The sequence below is a fragment of the Podarcis bocagei genome, assembly GCF_964188305.1.
Source record: "Podarcis bocagei genome assembly, chromosome: 12".
Classification (NCBI taxonomy): domain Eukaryota; kingdom Metazoa; phylum Chordata; class Lepidosauria; order Squamata; family Lacertidae; genus Podarcis; species Podarcis bocagei.
Window position 1 is genome coordinate 11,386,833 of NC_138137.1, and position 19,900 is coordinate 11,406,732.

General features: G+C 43.8%; 1 protein-coding gene across 2 annotated transcripts in view; it reads left to right on the forward strand.

Annotated features, from left to right (window-relative positions):
• Positions 1–19,900, forward strand: part of GLB1 (galactosidase beta 1) — a 44,255-nt gene that overhangs the window by 21,545 nt on the left and 2,810 nt on the right. For both annotated transcript variants that reach the window (XM_081164602.1, XM_081164601.1), the window contains 10 exons: positions 660–840; positions 2,205–2,263; positions 6,428–6,549; positions 6,632–6,672; positions 7,683–7,795; positions 9,980–10,054; positions 11,639–11,728; positions 12,408–12,518; positions 15,471–15,602; positions 19,478–19,702. In XM_081164602.1, coding sequence (XP_081020728.1) covers positions 660–840; positions 2,205–2,263; positions 6,428–6,549; positions 6,632–6,672; positions 7,683–7,795; positions 9,980–10,054; positions 11,639–11,728; positions 12,408–12,518; positions 15,471–15,602; positions 19,478–19,702 — 1,149 coding nt within the window. The remainder of the gene's footprint in view (positions 1–659; positions 841–2,204; positions 2,264–6,427; positions 6,550–6,631; positions 6,673–7,682; positions 7,796–9,979; positions 10,055–11,638; positions 11,729–12,407; positions 12,519–15,470; positions 15,603–19,477; positions 19,703–19,900) is intronic.

Sequence of the window (19,900 nt, forward strand, 5' to 3'; positions counted from 1 at the left end):
ACACACCCAGTGGTAGCTTGGAGCTTTCTTACAAAATGCAAGCTTCATTTACTAGTAGCGAATAAGCTTTTTACTTTTCTTCTAAAATGGCTCCACGTTAATGCAATGCAGTATTATGTATCATAGTCAAATACGGCAGCAGCTTTGATAATTCAATACAGGATTTTAAGAAAATAGATCATACTGAAAATTACTCCAGATATAATTGCTACTGATAGACATCTTCCTGGGTCCACTATTATGTGAGTGGCACAAACTGCTTGCAAGGCAGAAGTCTGATAAGGAGATCACTATAAATTAGTATTAAAAAGCAATGTTATTGAATAGTATTTTAAGCTGCTCGCATGGATTTAAGTCAATATTTTTTGTTTCCTATGAAAAGAGGGTATTTAAAGCAGTTAGCATGTCTTGGGGACATCATAATAAAGACTGCTACTTTGGAAAAATGTTCCCCCAGAATTCCCAAAAAGATCTGCAGGAGAGGTTTTTAATTGTGGAAATATGATCTTATTTTAGTTGTTGTTGTTTTTTGTATGATTATTTGAACTTCTCTTGTTTTTCTACACATTATAATATTTCTATTTATCGGTTAACTTCCATGCTAGTTGACGGTTGTCAGCTGTTTTTCCTTACTAATTTTATGTGTATGTTTGGTTTAGGTTGAAAATGAATATGGGAGCTACTTCGCCTGCGATTTTGATTACCTTCGTTACCTGCAGAGCCTTTTCCGTCAGCACCTGGGGGATGAAGTGGTGCTGTTCACCACAGATGGCGCAAGCAAGTTTTTATTGAGATGTGGGGCTCTTCAGGGCCTTTATTCCACTGTGGATTTTGGACCAGGTTGGTTGTCTTGAGCAGCGCAACTAACTGGAAGCAAGCTTGTGGGAAATTTACTCGCAAGTACTGTATGGTGGAATTTATTCCCAAGTAAAGATGCAAAGATTTGGGCAAATATATATTTTTTCATTATTATAGAAACATAAGAAGTTACTGAGGCTAGTGGGATTCAGTTACTGGTGTGCTGAAAATTTAGATCGTGCAGTTATAGTCGATGGGGAACTCGTACACAACAAACCTACTTCTCCAAAAGAGTGGTATTTCTATCAGGAAAATATTGGGGGAAAGCACATTTGAGTACCATTTAGATGTTCGTCTGCTTTTCCTTCATTGAAATTCGACCAAAGTAGTCCACACCTGCACACATTTGAATCAGTGCACATTATTATTATTATTATTATTATTATTATTATTATTATTATTATTATTATTTAATCCAGCAGGTATGGTGGTTTCTCCATCATGGAGCCTCCATTTTAGGATTGCTTTTCCTAAATATTTTTTATATCTCTGACCCCTGACCCCTTTTATTTATTCAGTTTATCAACTTTGGCAAGATATTCTGGTCCTGCTGTTTGGGTTTTCTCTAGAGACAGGGGCTGACACTGGGGAATTTTGAAAAGCGTAGTATGTAGAGTTAAATTATTATAGTACGCCTTTCACCAGTATAATCCTATGATGTAATTCTGGGGTGGGTTTCTTTGCATTGAGCTTAACCTTGTGAGGGTTGTTTAGGTCCCATGCTTGATAAACCTATGGCTAGATACCCAAATGTATGCCCCTGTTATGAATGAGTGTGCTTTTTGTGTTCTGTTCAACAAGTCACCTCAAATATGTCTCTGTTGTGTTCAATTGTGCAAGTTTCTTTTTAGGTTAACATATTCCCAGCCTTCTCTTCTTCTTTAATTTGCTTTATGTAGTTATAGCCAGGCTCCCCTCTCATTCTCCTTGCACCTAGATTCTGTCCATAGTTTTCTTTGGAAAGTTTCCTGTCATAATTGATGGACTCTAGTTTCCCTTTTGCAATTCTCCAGTGAGTGTGGAATGCAAAATGCTTTTTTATTGATAGCACATGTGACTTTGTGTAGCACAGGGCTTTTTTCCCAGCCGGAACTTGCCAGAACTGAGTTCTGGCACTTCTCAAGTGGGCGCCATTGCTATTGTAAGAGAGCAAGGCAGACATTAATGGTGAGTTCTGGCACCTCTTTTTCTAGAAAAATAGCACTGGTTCTGCATTAAGAAAGGCACGCTTTTCCATTTAAACAGGGCCAGCTGCCGGGTGTATTACAGATGAGGCCTGTAGTAGCAGAGAAACGGCAGAGCATAGGAATCAGTTTTGACACCCTTTTTTCTTCATTTCTTTGTAGGTGCTAATGTCACAGCATCGTTCTTAAATCAGAGACACGCTGAACCTAATGGCCCCTTGGTATGATTTCGCCTTTTCCCCTTATGTTCATACAATACTGCTGATATGAGTGCATAACAATACAAAGGCGGTTGTAGTAAGTTGTTATTAGTAATGGGTTGAACTGAAGTACTGTAGGGTATACCAGATACATAGGCATATTTATGTGTTTCGTTATTCTTTTAAATGCCCCCAAAGAACTTCTTACGGACAAAATACAAGGCAGCAGGGATAATAAACTGAGGGAGTTCAACATATGTAGATGGGGAAAGTTTATGGTGGATGAGGAAGAACTGCACTACAAACAAACAAACAAACAAACAAACAAACAAACACAAAGCTTAATGCATGGGATTCCTTTGTATCTTCATCTTGACGTAATCTTGGGTCCCTTTTGTCCAGATGTTGGGCAATTGGGTAACTGGTTCAAGTACAGTGGTACCTGGGGTTACATACGCTTCGGGTTACATACGCTTCAGGTTACAGACTCCACTAACCCAGAAACAGTACCTCGGGTTAAGAACTTTGCTTCAGGATGAGAACAGAAATCGTGCTCCAGAGGTACGGTGGCAGCGGGAGGCCCCATTAGCTAAAGTGATGCTTCAGGTTAGGAACAGTTTCAGGTTAAGAACAGACCTCCAGAACGAATTAAGTACGTAACCCGAGGTACCGCTGTAGTCTGAGAAAGCAGGGGCTTGCTTGGTGGGTGGGGGGGAATCACCTATGGAAACGGATGAAGCGGCAAGCAGCGATCAGAAGTTGATTCCCTTCATCTCACGACATCAAAGTCCAACTCTTGTCAAAAGAAAGAGCCGACTAATATTCAGATTCTGCGCGGTCCAGTGAGATACTGCAGACATATGCAGGGTGGAAAGGAGTGGCCGTTGTCAGAGTTTGGGATCAACAGGGATGACGGCTTCAGATGGCCATCTAGAGCCAATGGAGTATGTGACTTGGACCAGGGGAAACCGGGTTCAAATGCTTGCTTAGCCATGAAGATCACTAGGTGACCCTAAGTCAAACACAGTTCTGTGCTTAGGCTGCTCTTGTTTGGGTCAGGGTTTCCCAAACTTCGATCTCCAGCTGTTTTGGGACTGCAACTCCCATCATCCCTAGCTAGCAGGACCAGTGGTCAGGGATGATGGGAACTGTAGTCCAAAAACAGCTGGAGACCCAAGTTTGGGAAACCCTGGTTTGGATAAAGCAATATATAGGTGTGGACGAGTTTTCAGACTTCGGGAATCTACTTTCTCGTTTACTGTAGCACCAAGGTTCACAATCTCAAGTGAAATGCAAAGTAATGGTCAGGAGGTTGGTGCTGATGCAGAATGGTGATTTGAGTGGGGTGGGGCATCCGTTATATACGACACCCTATGAGACATAAAGTTCAAGGACTGGCTCTTCCATATGAACCTCCCTGGACCCTCAGATCATCTTCAGAGGCCCTTCTTCGTGTGCCTCCTCCTTGAGAGGTCTTAAAGGTGGCAACACGAGAACGGGCCTTCTCTGCAGTGGCTCCCCATCTGTGGAATGTCCTCCCAGGGAAGTTCGCCTGGTGCCATCATTATACATCTTTAGGTGCCAGGCAAAAATTTTACTTTTTAACCAGGCCTTTGGTTGATCTGATTGACACCCTATGCCCTTTTATAATGTGGCTCTTTTTTGGGGTGTTACTGGATTGTTTATTTTGATTATATATAGTGTGGGTTTTATGTTGATCTTTTCTGTAAACAAATAAATAAATAAATAAATAAATAAATAAATAAATAAATAAAGTTAGTGTTGCCTGCATTGGCTAGTAGAAATATACATCTGAAGAAATACAGGTCAGAGAGTCTAACAGCTTGATATAGAGGAGGCAGAGCACTATTTTGCTATTGCTATTTTAAACCACTGGGAACTAGAAACCCATGTCAATCATCCTGTCACAGACCAGTTGATCCTGATCTGCGTACATCTCTGTAATGAGTGTGGGGTTGCTCGTGCGTAAGTTACCGCCACTCCTGGCTGTGTTGCCTGGTTAAACCTTTCTGTCTGGACAGCCCTTCACTTTGTGGCTGCCTCAGTCGCTAGCAGAATCCATCAGTGGGCGTCTCTTAAACCTTTTCCAGCATAAAAGTTGTTTGATGGCATGTCTCCTCCTACTCTCCCTGCGCGGAGGTCTTCTGCGCAGGAAGGGTGTGGGTAGCGGAGGACCCGTGCTCTCCCCGCTGGTGTCCGGCGAAGAGTCCTGGAGCCCTCTCGCCGATTCCCCCATCTGCCCCCCTTTATCCCTGGTGTTGCGCTGATTTGCTTCCCCATCTGCTGAGCTGCTTCTCTCCCTGCTGGGCCCTTCTCCAGCATCATTTGAGAGCCTTCCCTCCGCCTCTAGCTCCCATGTCAGTTCCCTGACAATCTCACTACCCCTTCCTTTCCCCTTTGGTCTTGTAAGAAAGGCAGGAAACGACTGATAAATAGTGGTGATAAATATGAGCCAAACCACAGGCTATGCCTCAAGCACAAACACATCCTCTTCATATGGTCATTGGTCAGATCTTTAATATTAGCAAGTTTTCTTTGCTCATTACCGCTAGTGGTAACATGGCACATTGTGCCGGCGGTGGGCACCTCAGTGTGCACGGCAGCCAACAATGTAAGAAAAGGCACAGCAGTTGTGGAAGAAATGTGAAGGAAGCTTAATAATCTTTAGTATCACCCTATCTAAAAGCATTTTGCGCTTGTGCTAGCAGTATACACATGAAAAGGATCTAGGGGTCTTAGTAGACCACAAGCTTAACATGAGTCAACAGTGTGATGCAGCAGCAAAAGAAGCTAATGCTATTCTCGGCTGCATCAACAGAAGTATAGTGTCCAGATCAAGGGAATAGTATACAGTGGTACTTCTGGTTACATACACTTCAGGTTACATACGCTTCAGGTTACAGACTCCACTAACCCAGAAATAGTACCTCGGGTTAAGAACTTTGCTTCAGGGTGAGAACAGAAATCGTGCTGCGGCACAGTGGCAGTGGGAGGCCCCATTAGCTAAAGTGGTACCTCAGGTTAAGAACAGTTTCAGGTTAAGAACGGACCTCCAGAATGAATTAAGTTCTTAACCCGAGGTACCACAGTACAAATACAGTGGTACCTTGGGTTACAGACACTTCAGGTTACAGACTCCACTAACCCAGAAATAATACATCAGGTTAAGAACTTTGCTTCAGGATGAGAACAGAAATCGCAGTGGGAGGCCCCATTAGCTAAAGTGGTGCTTCAGGTTAAGAACAGTTTCAGGTTAAGAATGGACCTCCAGAACGAATTAAGTACTTAACCCGAGGTACCACTGTACTCTATTCTGCCTTGGTCAGACCACACCTGGTATACTGTGTCCAGTTCTGGGTGCCACAATTAAAGAAGGATGCTGACAAGCCGGAACAGGTGCAGAGGAGGACGACCAAGATGATGAGGGGTCTGGAAACCAAGCCTTATGAGGAATGGTTGAAGGATCTGGGTATGTTTAGCCTGGAAAAGAGGAAACCAAGAGAAGATGATAGCCACCTTCAAATATCTGAAGGACTGTCACATGGAAGATGGAGCAGGTTTTTGTTTTCTCCTGCTCTGGAGGGTAGGATTCGAACCAATGGTTTCAAGTTCCAAGAAAAGAGATTCTGACATCAGGAAGAACTTTCTGACAGTAAGAGCTGCGTGACTGTGGAACAGACTCCCTCCGGAGGTTGTGAACTCTCCTTCCTTGGAGGCCTTTAAGCAGAGATTGATGGTCATTTGTCATGGATGCTTTTGTTGGGATTTATGAATTGCAGGGGCTGGACTAGATGACCCGTGGGGTCCCTTCCATCTCTACAATTCTATGATTCTAACATGAACTTTATACCTACATTGGCAGAATCTATTTTATGTACCATGGGTTGGGTTCGCTCAAAGATGTTGATGTGGAAAACGTACAAAAGCTTCTCTTTCTGTTGAGTAGCTTGAACATGGTAAAAAAAAAATAGCTTTTATCACTGACACTCTGCTGCTTAGATGTCTTTTTAATTTTTTTTTTTAAATTTTCATTCTACAATGCAATGTAATTTTTTAAAAATTAAATAAGAGCCGGATAGATTTTGTTAGCTGCTTTTTATTGCATGAGCTATATAATTTCCCTTAAATGCAAAACTTCTTCCATTGTTTTATTTCTTCTTTCAGGTCAATTCTGAGTTCTACACTGGCTGGTTAGATCATTGGGGCCACCGTCATTCCGTTATATCATCATCACATGTAGCTAAGACTCTTAGTGAAATTCTGGCACATGGAGCGAATGTTAACATGTAAGTTCATCAACATCTATTTAAATGAGAGCTTAGGTTTTTAGTACAGCATCTTTGACTGCCCATTTGCCTCTCTTTTCAGGTATATGTTTATAGGAGGAACTAATTTTGGTTATTGGAATGGTAAGACGTGTGTGTTGTGTGTGTGCGAGTACTTATTTTTTTATAATAACAATAGCTGGTTTTTATTTTATTAAGCTGTTTTGGGTTATCTCAAGTACTGGATTATTTTTTAATCTTTGAAATAAAGGAAAAAGGATTCAAGGAAGGCAAAATGGGACCTACTTTTCTTCCTTCCTTGAAACAGAGGGAGCAAGGAAACATTATATGCTAAAGTGGTAGAAGGAGGTCTTACCATATAGTGAGTCATCATAGCCTCACGGCCTACTTTCAGTAATACAGTATGGGTCAGATAAAACAGAGGAATAGCCAGACAAGTTAGACGGCTGTATTTATTGCCAGCTTAATTTATGATAGTGGCTTGGGAGAAAGAGGTCCTTCAGATTTACATTCAGCCTCTGAATACAGTGGTGCCTCGCAAGACGAAATTAATCTGTTCCGCGAGTCTCTCCGTCTTGCGGTCTTGCGAAGCACGGCTATTAGCGGCTTAGTGGCTATTAACGGCTTAGCGGCTTAGCAGCTATTAACGGCTTAGCGGCTTTAAGAAAAAGGAAACAAACTCGCAAGACGTTTCGTCTTGCGAAGCAAGCCCATAGGGAAATTTGTCTTGCGAAGCAGCTCAAAAAACGCAAAACCCTTTCGTCTAGCGAGTTTTTCGTCTTGCGAGGCATTCGTCTTGCGGGGCACCACTATACTTGGGTCATAGTTTAGCCTTTCCATACTGGAAAAGCCAGCAGCGTCCACTGTTGGAAGACAAGACAGCGGTGCATATGCGCCACCTTGGAAATGTAGGAATGCAGCTGATGTCCCTAAATCTGCACATCTGTTTTATTAGGCAATACAGATGTTTGGGCTTGAGAAAAACAAGCCTGCTTTGGGATAGTTTTGAGAAGAGCAAATGTATTGTTGGGAGCCGCCCAGAGTGGCTGGGGCAGCCCAATCAGATGGGCAGCATATAGATAATAATAACATTATTATTATACTTCCTCCTGTGTTCATTTTCCTCCCTGCAGGAGCCAACATGCCTTATGCAGCACAGCCTACTAGCTATGATTACGACGCCCCGCTGAGTGAAGCCGGAGATCTCACGGAGAAGTACTTTGCTATTAGGGAAGTCATTGCCATGGTGAGTTTCTCCCAAAGCATCACCAAAGTATCTATTCCTGCATTAGCCTTGGCTTCCATTGTGTCACAAGGACTGAAAATGATGGCTTCTGCTTGATGTTTTTGAGCTCTGTGGCGTCCAGATTCAGTGGAGCAGGAATTCCCAGATTTGATTACGCATCTGAGAGTTAAGCAAAGTAGAGCCCTTGGAACATAGTCTAATTTTACCAATTAATTTTTATTGGTTTTCCAAATTTCCCGCAAATCCATAACAAATTGAGCAAATTTAATGCAACTTTTTCAAAAAACAACTCCCCACCCCTTCTTAGATGTGCGCATAATTAACCCTTATTGCTGCTTATATTTCATAGTTATCTTTACTTCACATTCCTTTTTTTTTCTTTTGTCCTTATCCATCAGCTGTCTGTTTGTTAATTCCTGCTCGTACCTTAGTTAACATTTCCAGTATTATCGAGTGAGGATCACTCCTCCATTTTTTAATCCACAGTAGTTCATTAATTATTATTTCTGAAATAAAACTTTCCTTTCCCTCCATCTGTGCATATAAACACCTAATAATTCCCCCTCTGTAATTGTTTTCCGTTTGATTTGTAGCTGCCCAGATCTTCATTAGCGTACAGTCCATGTATCTCTTCACAATGCTTTTCATCTGTTGTCGGTTTTATAGTTTTGGGGTTGGGTTTTCAAGGACAACCATCTTGCTTGGCATTCATCCCCACAGGTGGGGTCTTAACAACCAGCCCATAAGATCAGGGAGATGTATAGATGGAACATAGTCTAATGGCCAACATCCCCCTTCTGTTTGGGATTTTGTGTGGACTGGGTTGAGTACCAAAACTCAATACAGCCCACAGTCCATAACTTTACCTACTCCTTTGTGGCTTAGTGTGCAAGAAGACCGTACTGAGAAGCCGTATGTTATCTAATCCACGTAGTTTTTAATGCCACGTAGAGCAAGTGTCACTGCCTGAGGCTCATACAGACAATAAACACAGTTTACTGGGGGAGAGTTCTTTTGCAGTGTTCCCATTTATTTCAGTGGAGTTTGTGGCGTTTGCCCATTGTTTTGAAAATGTACAGGGGGAGAAAAAGGGTTAATAGGTAGACCAATAGAAAAGCCAGAGGTGGAGTCTACCTGTTTATAAAAAGGCTTAGCCTGAGGTTTTGAGTGGGTAGCTGGTTGGAGTTTGGTTGGTTGGTCAGTTGGGAAAAGGCAGTTGGGAAAGCAGTTGGCAGACAGTTGGAAATGAAGAGACAGCTATTGCAGTTGGTTCTTGTGTGAGGGGAGGTAGAAGAGTTAGAGACAGAATAAAACAAGACTAAGAGGGTAAAGAGTAACAACGTTTTGAATGCAGTTAAAGTTTATTTGTGTTTGCAATAAACTACACTCTTCTTTGTTAAGAACCTGACTGAGACTAAGTGATTGACTGGGGTGGACCTGGTTGGTGGCAGCGGATTAGTGGTGTACGGGTCAATAGTCCGTGAGACGACCGAGGGCTCCGTACGAACGCCACAGAGTTGTGCAGGACAGAAGCCAGTTGTGCTTCTGAAAAACTGCATGTGGGCGACCTCCGCTTCTCAGCTGAGGGAACGCTGCTTCCCAGCGATTTGACTTTTCCCACGACGCTGAGCAGGGCAGATCGGCCGCAGTGAACAAAAGCAAATCCTTCTGAGTCCTAAAGAAAACTAGAAACCAAGCGAAGCAGAGGAAAACCGCAAAGCAAACAGGCAAAAAGATCCGGCGAGGAGGCGAAAGAGGGAAGCCCCTCAGCTGTGCCGCAGTTTAAATCTCCCGCAGTCACGCCCCCTGCCAGTACTGATTGGCCATTGGGGGGCATGACGCAGCTGGGGCTCAGCGCGAGGGGGGCATCACCACTCCACCCCCTAGCCAGAACACTGTGAGGACCCGGGTGCCCGGCCGCAACACCCCCCCCCCCCCCGGGGAAGGTGAGCAGACTTCCCAAAGGATTGTGCCCCAACCATTTAACTGTGCCAGAAGCAGAAACTGGTGAGAAATTCAAATCACCAACACCACAAACCAAACAAGCCCCAGGAGCATTTGTGCAGTGGCTTCAAAGCAGTGTCTCTTCAATGACATGATGCAATGTGCCTGTGGAATGAGGCAGTTGGTTCTTTAAATCACAAAACTTGCTTTTTTTAATCTTAATTGCTTTTCCTGTTTTAGTACAAGACAATACCACAGGGCCCTATTCCTCCCTCGACCCCCAAGTTTGCCTATGGAGAAGTTCCGCTGAAAAAGGTAGGTGGATATTGTATATTGTATAGTAGATTAATATGCCTAGGGCGGGCGCTTCCGCCTTGTGTTTATTAAGGACAATTTTTGCAAAAGGCTAAAATACCCATTTATAATATAATAATAATAAATTAGTATTTGTATGTCACCCATCTGACTGGGTGGCTTCCAACAAATTAAAACGCCAAACACAGAAAAACATCAAACATTAAAAACTTCCTCAGCAATTTTGTAAATGTGATGTGGGGTTGGGGAAGCACACCTCTAAGTTGGGGGTTTGATTTTGAGCTCAGAAATGGGTATTTGTAGCTTTGTGACTGAAGCTGAGGAAATTCATTTAAGCTGTTCCTTATGGTGAAATTTGCAACGTATAGTTGAGGAATACTGCCGAATGTTCCATTAGGTGGAGCAATTTCTGGGAAATCCGGTTCTTGGAAGGAAGCATGTCATCAAGATTGTGGAACCATAAGAAAGTACACCTATGCTATGAGGGTGGCTATAAAGTTGATCGTAAAATTTGGGGTGCTTTTATGATAAGCAGACTTTCTCACCATACGCATAGTTGCCATATTAATGTGGGATAGAACTGGCTGGTGATAGGCAGTTGCATTGAATCTGTGTGAGAACAAAATGAGGACAGCAGCAATAAGCAAATGGCTTACCTTTCTCGCCCTGACCTAGCCACTGTGATCCACGCGACGGTCACCTCCAGACTGGATTATTGTAACTCGCTCTACGTGGGGCTGCCCTTGAGACTGACCCAGAAACTCCAGCGGGTGCAGAATGCTGCAGCGAGACTCCTTACGGGGTCTTCGCTGTGAGATCACATTCATCCGGTACTATACCAGCTGCACTGGCTCCCGGTGGAGTACAGGATCAGGTTTAAGGTGCTGGTTTTAACCTTTAAAGCCCTAAACGGCCTAGGACCCTCGTACCTACGGGACCGCCTCTCCTGGTATGCCCCACAGAGGAACCTACGGTCTTCAAATAAAAACATCTTGGAGGTCCCGGGCCACAGAGAGGTTAGGCTGGCCTCAACTAGAGCCAGGGCTTTTTCGGCTGTGGCTCCAATCTGGTGGAACGCTCTGTCACAAGAGACTAGGGCCCTGCGGGACTTGACATCTTTCCGCAGGGCCTGCAAGACAGAGTTGTTCCACCAGGCCTTTGGTCAGGGCACAGCCTGACTCCCTCCTCTGGCAACCTGCACAGAATTTTGCTTAACGGTTGCCATTAATTTGATTTTAATTAATTTTTATAATGAAATGTTTTTAGAATGTTGGATTATTTGATTGTTGGATTATTTGATTGCTGTTAGCCGCCCTGAGCCCGGCTTCGGCTGGGGAGGGCGGGATATAAATAAAATTTATTATTATTATTATTATTATTATTATTATTATTATTATTATTATTATTATTTCACCTCTCCCACGCAGTGTTAATAGATGGCAGTGTTAATAGTTCTATTTTTGACAATTATTTTTTTTAATAAAAACCAACCCCACAATGTTATGTATTTTGCTGTATTGCCTCTCTGAGCCCAGCTTTGACTGGGGAAGGCAGGATATAAATAAAAATTTATTATTATTATAGGTGGGGACCGTAAGGGATCTTCTGAAGGACCTTTCACCATCGGGACCAATTAAAAGCACCTACCCTTTGACATTTGTTCAAGTGAAGCAGGTAAAAGTTGGTCGTGAAAGAGTTTTGAGTTAGCATTTTGCACATTGTGTGTGATTGTCACCCCCCCCCCAACAGTTACCTAACAGTTAGGTAAGCACTAATACAAACTTTGAAAGCGAGTATGACTCACCTAGGGACGCGGGTGGCGCTGTGGGTAAAAGCCTCAGCGCCTAGGACTTGCCGATCGAAAGGTCGGCGGTTCGAATCCCCGCGGCGGGGTGTGCTCCCATTGTTCGGTCCCAGTGCCTGCCAACCTAGCAGTTCGAAAGCACTCCCGGGTGCAAATAGATAAATAGGGACCGCTTACTAGCGGGAAGGTAAACGGCGTTTCCGTGTGCGGCTCTGGCTCGCCAGAGCAGCGATGTCATGCTGGCCACGTGACCCGGAAGTGTCTGCAGACAGCGCTGGCTCCCGACCTCTTGAGTGCGATGGGCACACAACCCTAGAGTCTGCCGCACGGGCAGGGGTACCTTTACCTTTTTATGACTCACCTAATCTTAACCAAAATAATTGAACCTTCAGTAGCTAATGTATCTATTTTGATTTTTAAGCTTGAATTCTTGAAGCCCTTGCATGAAATACATGGAGATGTTTAAGTTAGAGGTATTTGTAATCTGATTCTGACCTTTCAGAAGTAACACTTTCTTCTCACGGCTTTCTCCCCACTTTCTTCTTCAAGTACGTTGGTTATGTATTATACAGAACTAAGCTACCAAGAAACTGTACTGAAGAACCGCTGTATTCAACACTTAATGGAATTCATGATCGCGCTTATGTCGTTGTGGACGGGGTAAGCGAAGAACTTCCAACTTTCTTGTTTACCTCAGCGATGCTAGATAACTGTGGCTCAGAGTTTCCCAAACTTAGGTCGCCATCTGTTTTTGGACTACAGTTCCCATCATCCTTGATCACTGGTCCTGCTAGTTAGGGATGATGGGAATTGTAGTCCAAAAACAGCTGGAGACCCAAGTTTGGGAAAGTGCTGTAGTTGTTTCTTCGGCTTGAGTTTTGTTTTGTTTTGTTTGTATGATCGAGAGTTTCTTTCCCACTGTGAGTGTCCCACACCAGTCCATCTTGATAAGCAGGATATGCCAAAAGAACAAGCCTATGTCTCTGTCAGGAGCTCGGCCTACGCTCAAGTAGGACCCTGGCAGAGACACATGCCCGACTGGCATGTTCTCTCCCTCCTGGTCGATCGTTCGGGAGCTTCAAAAGTTTGCTTCTGCCTGAACATCACAGCGACTGATGCCAACCGACATGGGCACACTTAGGGATCCGCAGAGTCTTTGCAGCTTGCGTGACAGACCTCAGCAACTCAGCATTTTGGCTAATCTACTTTATTTACATACAAACACACACGGAGCACTGCAACATGGCTCCCTCTCTCTCTAGCATCAGACAGCAAAGAGAAAAGAACAAAGGACAACAGTCCCACTTCATGGAACACAGTAACACAAACATCCCATCTCCGTCACTTCCCACTCTGTGGAGTCAAAACACATACCGTCATGTGACAGACAACAATCCCATGAATGCAACCATGGAGCAGGAATTCTAACAGTCTCCCTCTGTGAGTTGAAGCTGCCGAGGTGGCAGAATGTTGCCAGCGCAGCTGTGCTGTGCTTCTGAGGGGCTGTGAGCACCTTGAGAAGCACAGCATGAGGAATACACACCCCAGCTCTCCTCTCAAGCTTGGAGCTAGAGAGACAGTGTGGGTGGAAGTGAGTTTCCCCCCGCAGTAGAGGTTGTGCTTTGGAGGTGGTTAGTGGGCCTTCAAAGCACCATGCCACTTCAGAGGTACTTCAGAAATGCAGTACTGCAGCATGAACGATCCCCCTGCCCTTCTCTCTAGGTCCAGACTTCTGCTTAAAAGTGCATCACAAGGTCAGGACCAAAACACCATCCCTTGAGAACGAGTTAGGTAGAACGAGTTAGGTTCTTTTGAGCACAATGCCCGCCAACATTTGAAGGCACCTGCGTCTCATGGTCGGCTGGGGCGCTTACCTGGCCCCTTGTCACTAGCATCACTGCAGTGTGTCTGGAAGGTGAGGGACAAGATCAGTGTGTTTCAAAGGCACTGTTGGCATTTTCGCCACACAGACCTCAATGCCCCCTTGCACCTTTTCCTCTTGGTAAGGCGCAGCAATGCTCGTGATAAGAGGTCAGGTACATTGTACATGCACACAGCAGAGCTCTGCCTCTCTCATGTGTACATGAGTATATCTCTTATGAGTATATCTCATCAGCTGGTGGCTTAAATTGCAATTTGTGAACCATCTCCATTGAAAAGTATTGCACGCCAAGTGATGTTAACCTGAGGGTTTTGTCTCCAGCGTTGGAGATGTGAAGTCTGATTCATGCGTACAAATAATTAATCTGATGATGCAGCCACTGAGTGATGTATGAACTCCTTGTCAAATATATTCAAATACCTTTTAGGTTTCAGGTGGTTAAACACTAGTGAGCGCAACGTGCTTCAGCCCATTTTGTTCCACATTACCATGTGCACAGTAAAATTAAGAGGCATAAAGACTCACTCTGTATCTGTCTGCTTTGACTTGCCTACCACAATTCATAATAAAAACCCATGTGGAATAAGGTTGCCAGAAGAGCCAAAAACATACCAGAATTTTGAGCTAGCATAAACTTAGACTTTGAAAACTTGCATTGTTGAACAGTTCCCAGGCTCTTTGCATAACCATGCAAATCCGTACTATGAGTTGACTGCAAACTATTGACCTCAGAGCAGCACAATTCCTGCATTTGACGTAGCAGAAGGACAGGGATCGCGCTTTGCTTCCTTTGGGGAAGAACAGAACAGAACAGAACAGCATGAAGCTGTACATTCAGTACAAACCATGGTTTATTGTCACCTGCAAATTGAGCTGATGACAAAGTTGTAGCCTTGCACATCAAAGGCACACAAAGCAGATAATCTGTGGTTTGCCGTCATGGCTAGAAGTGAGTTTTCAAGCTCGTTGAGCCTAGCCATCATTAACGTTGGCATCAGTGCCAATTTAGTGTGGCGCCATGGTTGGCTCTGAAAATGGAAATGGAGTTCAGATGGAGGGGAAAGGAAGGCACGTGTAAGCCTGGGAAGTGCTCCTCCTCATATTCTAAGAATGGTTGAAAAAGTTATGTCTGCACTGGGCCTTGGAAGACCATGTACAGTAGTGGAGTGGGAGAAGATATTGGGGGAATTTAAGCACATAATTGTATGATATACACTAGGGATAGTATCTAAAAGGGCTGGGTGAAGCAACTCTCTAGCTTGTGATTCATTTTGACGTGATTCCATCTAAGGGGGTTCACTCTCACGCTACATTTCACCTGCGTGTTTAACTTTTTTTGGAGACGGGGAAAAAACACCATCAAGAAAACAATGAATTGTTTCAACACTTACTTGACTACATTACAAATCTTACAAGCTTTAAACCAGCCATTTAGACTTCCTGACCACAGAGGGTGGGGAAATTTTAAACTTCACGGGAACTGGTTGTTCTGTCATCAGGGAGGAAAAAACCCTGAAATGTCTTGATTCACTCTGAATGAGGATTACGAAGTTCAGCTGATTCAAATTATGAGTTAACACAGTTGGGGGAAAATGAATTCTTACTAAATCCCCTTGCAAAAATACAGAAAAAAAATCTAAAAATAGGGACTTTGTAAAATGCATTAAAGTTGTTTGTGTTCCATACCCTGTTTCAGGTTTAGATTTTAAGTATTGATATTATTTGTGCAGATTCCTCAGGGAGTTCTTGAAAGAAACCATATCGCAGAGCTAAATATAACTGGGAGCGCTGGAGCGCATTTGGATTTGCTGGTGGAAAACATGGGCCGAGTAAATTTTGGAAGATACAACAATGACTTCAAGGTACATCTCCGTCTTCCTTAATTATACAGCAAAATGTAACATAGCCCATGAATCGCTTTTCGAGGGTAGAATAGGCGACTTTGTGCTAATGCAAGCAAAACCTTTACATGAACATGTATTTATAATTAATTAATTAATTCAATTTATATACTGTCCTATACCCACAGGTCTTGGGTATTGAAAGGAAAGATCCTTTTGAAAGGGGCCTCCCTTTAGAAAGTGGGAGTGCTGCTTGGGTAGTTTGGGCTTGCTGGCATGGTTCAAAAGGCTTCCTGTAGAAATACACATTTATCTATATATTGAGATCAGCCACAAGACACAGTATGGACCTTTGCCCTTCTTCTCCACTCTAATGATTGTAAAATGGGAGGTTGTGCTCTTCCCACTGTTGTTACTGACTCGCTGCAGAATAATTTTCTACCTCTGGGCTCCTTAATGCCACTCTTTAGGGAACATTATGAACCCATGTTGATTTGAAGACCGCCTAAGAGCGAGCTGCCTCAAGGATTCCTCTTAGCGTCAGCTCACACGTGCTTATTTTCCGCACGCAATCTCTCGCATATGTGACATTGTCTGCTTTGCCACGAGCAAGTAGCCTGCTGGTGCATACTGCTGAATGGTCCTCATTTTGTTCATCCCTGCTTTGAGCCAAGGGCTGATTGGTAAATCGTGGCTTATTTGGAAGAAAGGAACCACAAATGCTGGTTGGCTTGCCACATTAAGCCCAGGGTTCATAGTGTGTTGCTTCCAGCTCAACAATGGGAGCACAGAAGAAGTGCTGCTCATTCATACTGAGGAACAGTTTATGGGTTATTGAGACATGTGAGAGCTGTAAATGTGTGTGAAAGCTGCCTTTGTTTGTTTTGTGGTTTATTACTTACACCAGTGTTTTTCAACCACTGTTCCGCGGCACACTAGTGTGCCGCAAGATGTTGCCTTGTGTGCCGTGGGAAAAATTGAAAAATTCGAAAGATTTTTTAAAAAAATAAATGTCAAATTTTTGCCCACTAGGCGGGCGCCGGACTGTGTCCACCCTATTTTCCATCCGTTCTGGGTGGGGATCAGATCGGATGGGATCGGATGAGAGCGGACAGGCGGTGCGCTCTCATCCGATTCCCCACAGAGAGCAGCGGGGCTCTGACATCTCCCTCTCTGCACACAGTGGTGGTGTGCCTCGTGATTTTTTTCATGAAACAAGTGTGCCTTTGCCCAAAAAAGGTTGAAAAACACTGACTTACACCTATAGTCCACCCTTCATCCAATGGTTCCAGGGCAGGTTAGAAAAATACCACAATAAAAAACCCAGGTTACATTATAATCAAAACATGAAACCACAAAACCTCTGTGTGGATTGACTGTACATGTATGTAGCCTGCAGCGGCCATTAGCCCAATCTGTAATTGTGGCAGCATTTCCCCCAAAAAAGCAATGACAAACCTAGACAGCATCTTAAAAAGCAGAGACATCGCCTTGCCAACAAAGGTCCGTATAGTTAAAGCTATGGTTTTCCCAGTAGTATGGAAGTGAAAGCTGGACTATAAAGAAGGCTGATCGCTGAAGAATTGATGCTTTTGAATTATGGTGCTGCGGGAGACTCTTGAGAGTCCCATGGACTGCAAGAAGATCAAACCTCTCCATTCTGAAGGAAATCAGCCCTGAGTGCTCACTGGAAGGACAGATCCTGAAGCTGAGGCTCCAAGACTTTAGCCACCACAGGAGAAGAGAAGACTCCCTGGAAAAGACCCTGATGTTGGGAAAGATGGAGGGCACAAGGAGAAGGGGACGACAGAGGACGAGATGGTGGGACAGTGTTCTCGAAGCTACCAGCATGAGTTTGACCAAAGTGCGGGAGGCAGTGGAAGACAGGAGTGCCTGGCATGCTCTGGTCCATGGGGTCATGAAGAGTCGGACACAACTAAACGACTAAACAACAACAACAACAACAACAACATCACCAGTTTAATTCTATAGAGCAGGGTTTCCCAAACTTGGGTCTCCAGCTGCTTTTGGACCAAAATTCCCATCCTCCCCAACCACTGGTGCTGCTAGCTAGGAATGATGGGAGTTGCAGTCCAAAAACAGCTGGAGACCCAAGTTTGGGAAACCCTGGTGTAAAGCAGGGATGGGAAGCTGTGGCCCTCCAGGTGATGTTGCAGTCGAACATCCCCAGCCAGCATTACCAATGGTCATTTGAAGCCACCACAGATTCCACTTCCCTTGTGGAAGGTAAAAAGGTAGAGGACCCCTGAACGGTCAAGTCCAGCCAAAGGCGACTATGGGGTTGCAGTGCTCATCTCACTTTCAGGCCAAGGGAGCCAGTGTTTGTCCACAGACAGCTTTCTGGGTCATGTGGCCAGCGCGACTAAAGCGCTTCTGGTGCAACGGGACACTGTGACAGAAAGCAGAGCACACAGAAACACTGTTTACCTTCCCGCCACAGCGGTACCTCTTTAACTACTTGCACTGGTGTGCTTCCGAACTGCTAGGTTGGCAGGAGCTGAGACAGAGCAACAGGAGCTCACCCCATTGTGGGGTTTCGAACTGCCAACCTTCTGACCGGCAAGCGCAAGAGGCTCGGTGGTTTAGACCACAGCATCACCTGCGTCCCTTGTGTAAAGCCTGTCTCGCACTGTGGTTTCTCTTTAAGAACCCATATGCCAGAGGGGTCTGATGCAGAAAATCAAAATATCTGAACTGGTCTTTAGTTCAGTGAAGGGAAGTGGGGCAGTCAAATGCAAAGGACAGGTTTCCTGTGCCTGATACATTCCCTCTTCTACGTCCCATCAAAGGTGAATTCTTTTGCATCTGGAAGTTACCTTTGGTGCTTCATTTGAGAAAGCCCCCTATGATGTTACAATGTGTTGCAGTGGAAAAAAAACTTTTCAATCTATTATAGTTTTTTAAAGAGGTTTAAATAGAAGTTCTTTAGTGTCTAAAACTTGCATACAGGATGTGGAAACTTGTGCATGTGAAGAATTATGTATCATCATGTTTAAAGGTGAGATCAAATCCTAGATAAATTTTATCTTGCAAAACATCTCTAAAAATGGAGCTTCAGAAAGGAAGTTCTCAGGTGCAGAGCTGAGAGCTTCAGAACTTGGTTCTTCTCTTTTTAGATCTTTGAGCAGGTCACTTTCGAATGTTCATCTTGACACCTGTATTTGCTATTCAAATAAAGCAGCTTCCGAGTTTGTGATACTGACTTCTGGTTTAATTTGCTCTTAAAAGTGAAATGAAGTTGCCACAAATTTGAGAAATGTTGATGAAATATAGCCCTAGTGTTTTGTTGAATGGCAAAAAAGAGGAAGATCTGCTTATGTGACAAACATGTATTAGCATGTCATTTGGGTCCAGCAAGAGAGTGTTTGGTCTGACACAGCTTTGGATAGACAGTGTTACTTCTTAGATTCTACATCTATTTCCTGGGGCAAACCCAGGAATTCATTGCTGGGACTAGCTTTTCAGTAAACATGTATAGAATTTCACTGGTTGTGTAGTGCTTTTAGCTGATGACAGCATTCAGACCTGTAAAGTTCTGAAGAATAGCAATAATTAGCTGCAAAATAACTTTGTAAGCACACTGCAAAATTGAAGTAACTTGTAGTTTGTTCTAAAGGTTCCCTAGGATGGTTGTTTCTGCTTTTTAGTGTATAATTTGAGTTCCCAGTTTAGAAACCCCTCATGAAGTACAAAAAAATAAAACAGAAACAGCACAACGTAAGGCTGATTAAAACAAGACAACCTTTTATTGAATGAAGTAATTTCTCCTTTTTAAATGTTATTTTTTAGCCAACACTAACAACAGCGAGAATCTTTTTAAAGGCTCATTTCTGCTTTCCTCTCTCTGATTGTATTTATGACCAATCTGTTTGCAGGGCTTGGTTTCGAATTTAACTCTGGGCAATGAGACACTTGCTGACTGGGAGATATACCCCCTGGACATAGACACAGCCGTGAGCCAGGGTCTTAAGAACGAGAGGTCTGGTGGAAATGGATCAAGCAATGAAGAACCTTCTTTTTATACTGGCAGTTTTTCTATTCCTAGTGGAATCCCTGACTTACCTCAGGATACTTATATTGCATTTCCTGGGTGGACAAAGGTACTTTTCCCTCCCTTTCTTTCATGAAAAGTTCAGTAAACATGGTTGCTAACTTCAAGGTCCTGATACTTAACGAAAAGTCCTTAAAAGATACAGTGAGAGAGAGGCTTTGAGTCAGAGTTTGTTGACAGAGTTGATCAGGGCCAGACCTTCCATTGGGCAAACTGGAGTGACTGCTTCAGGTGTGGCAAAGGGGCA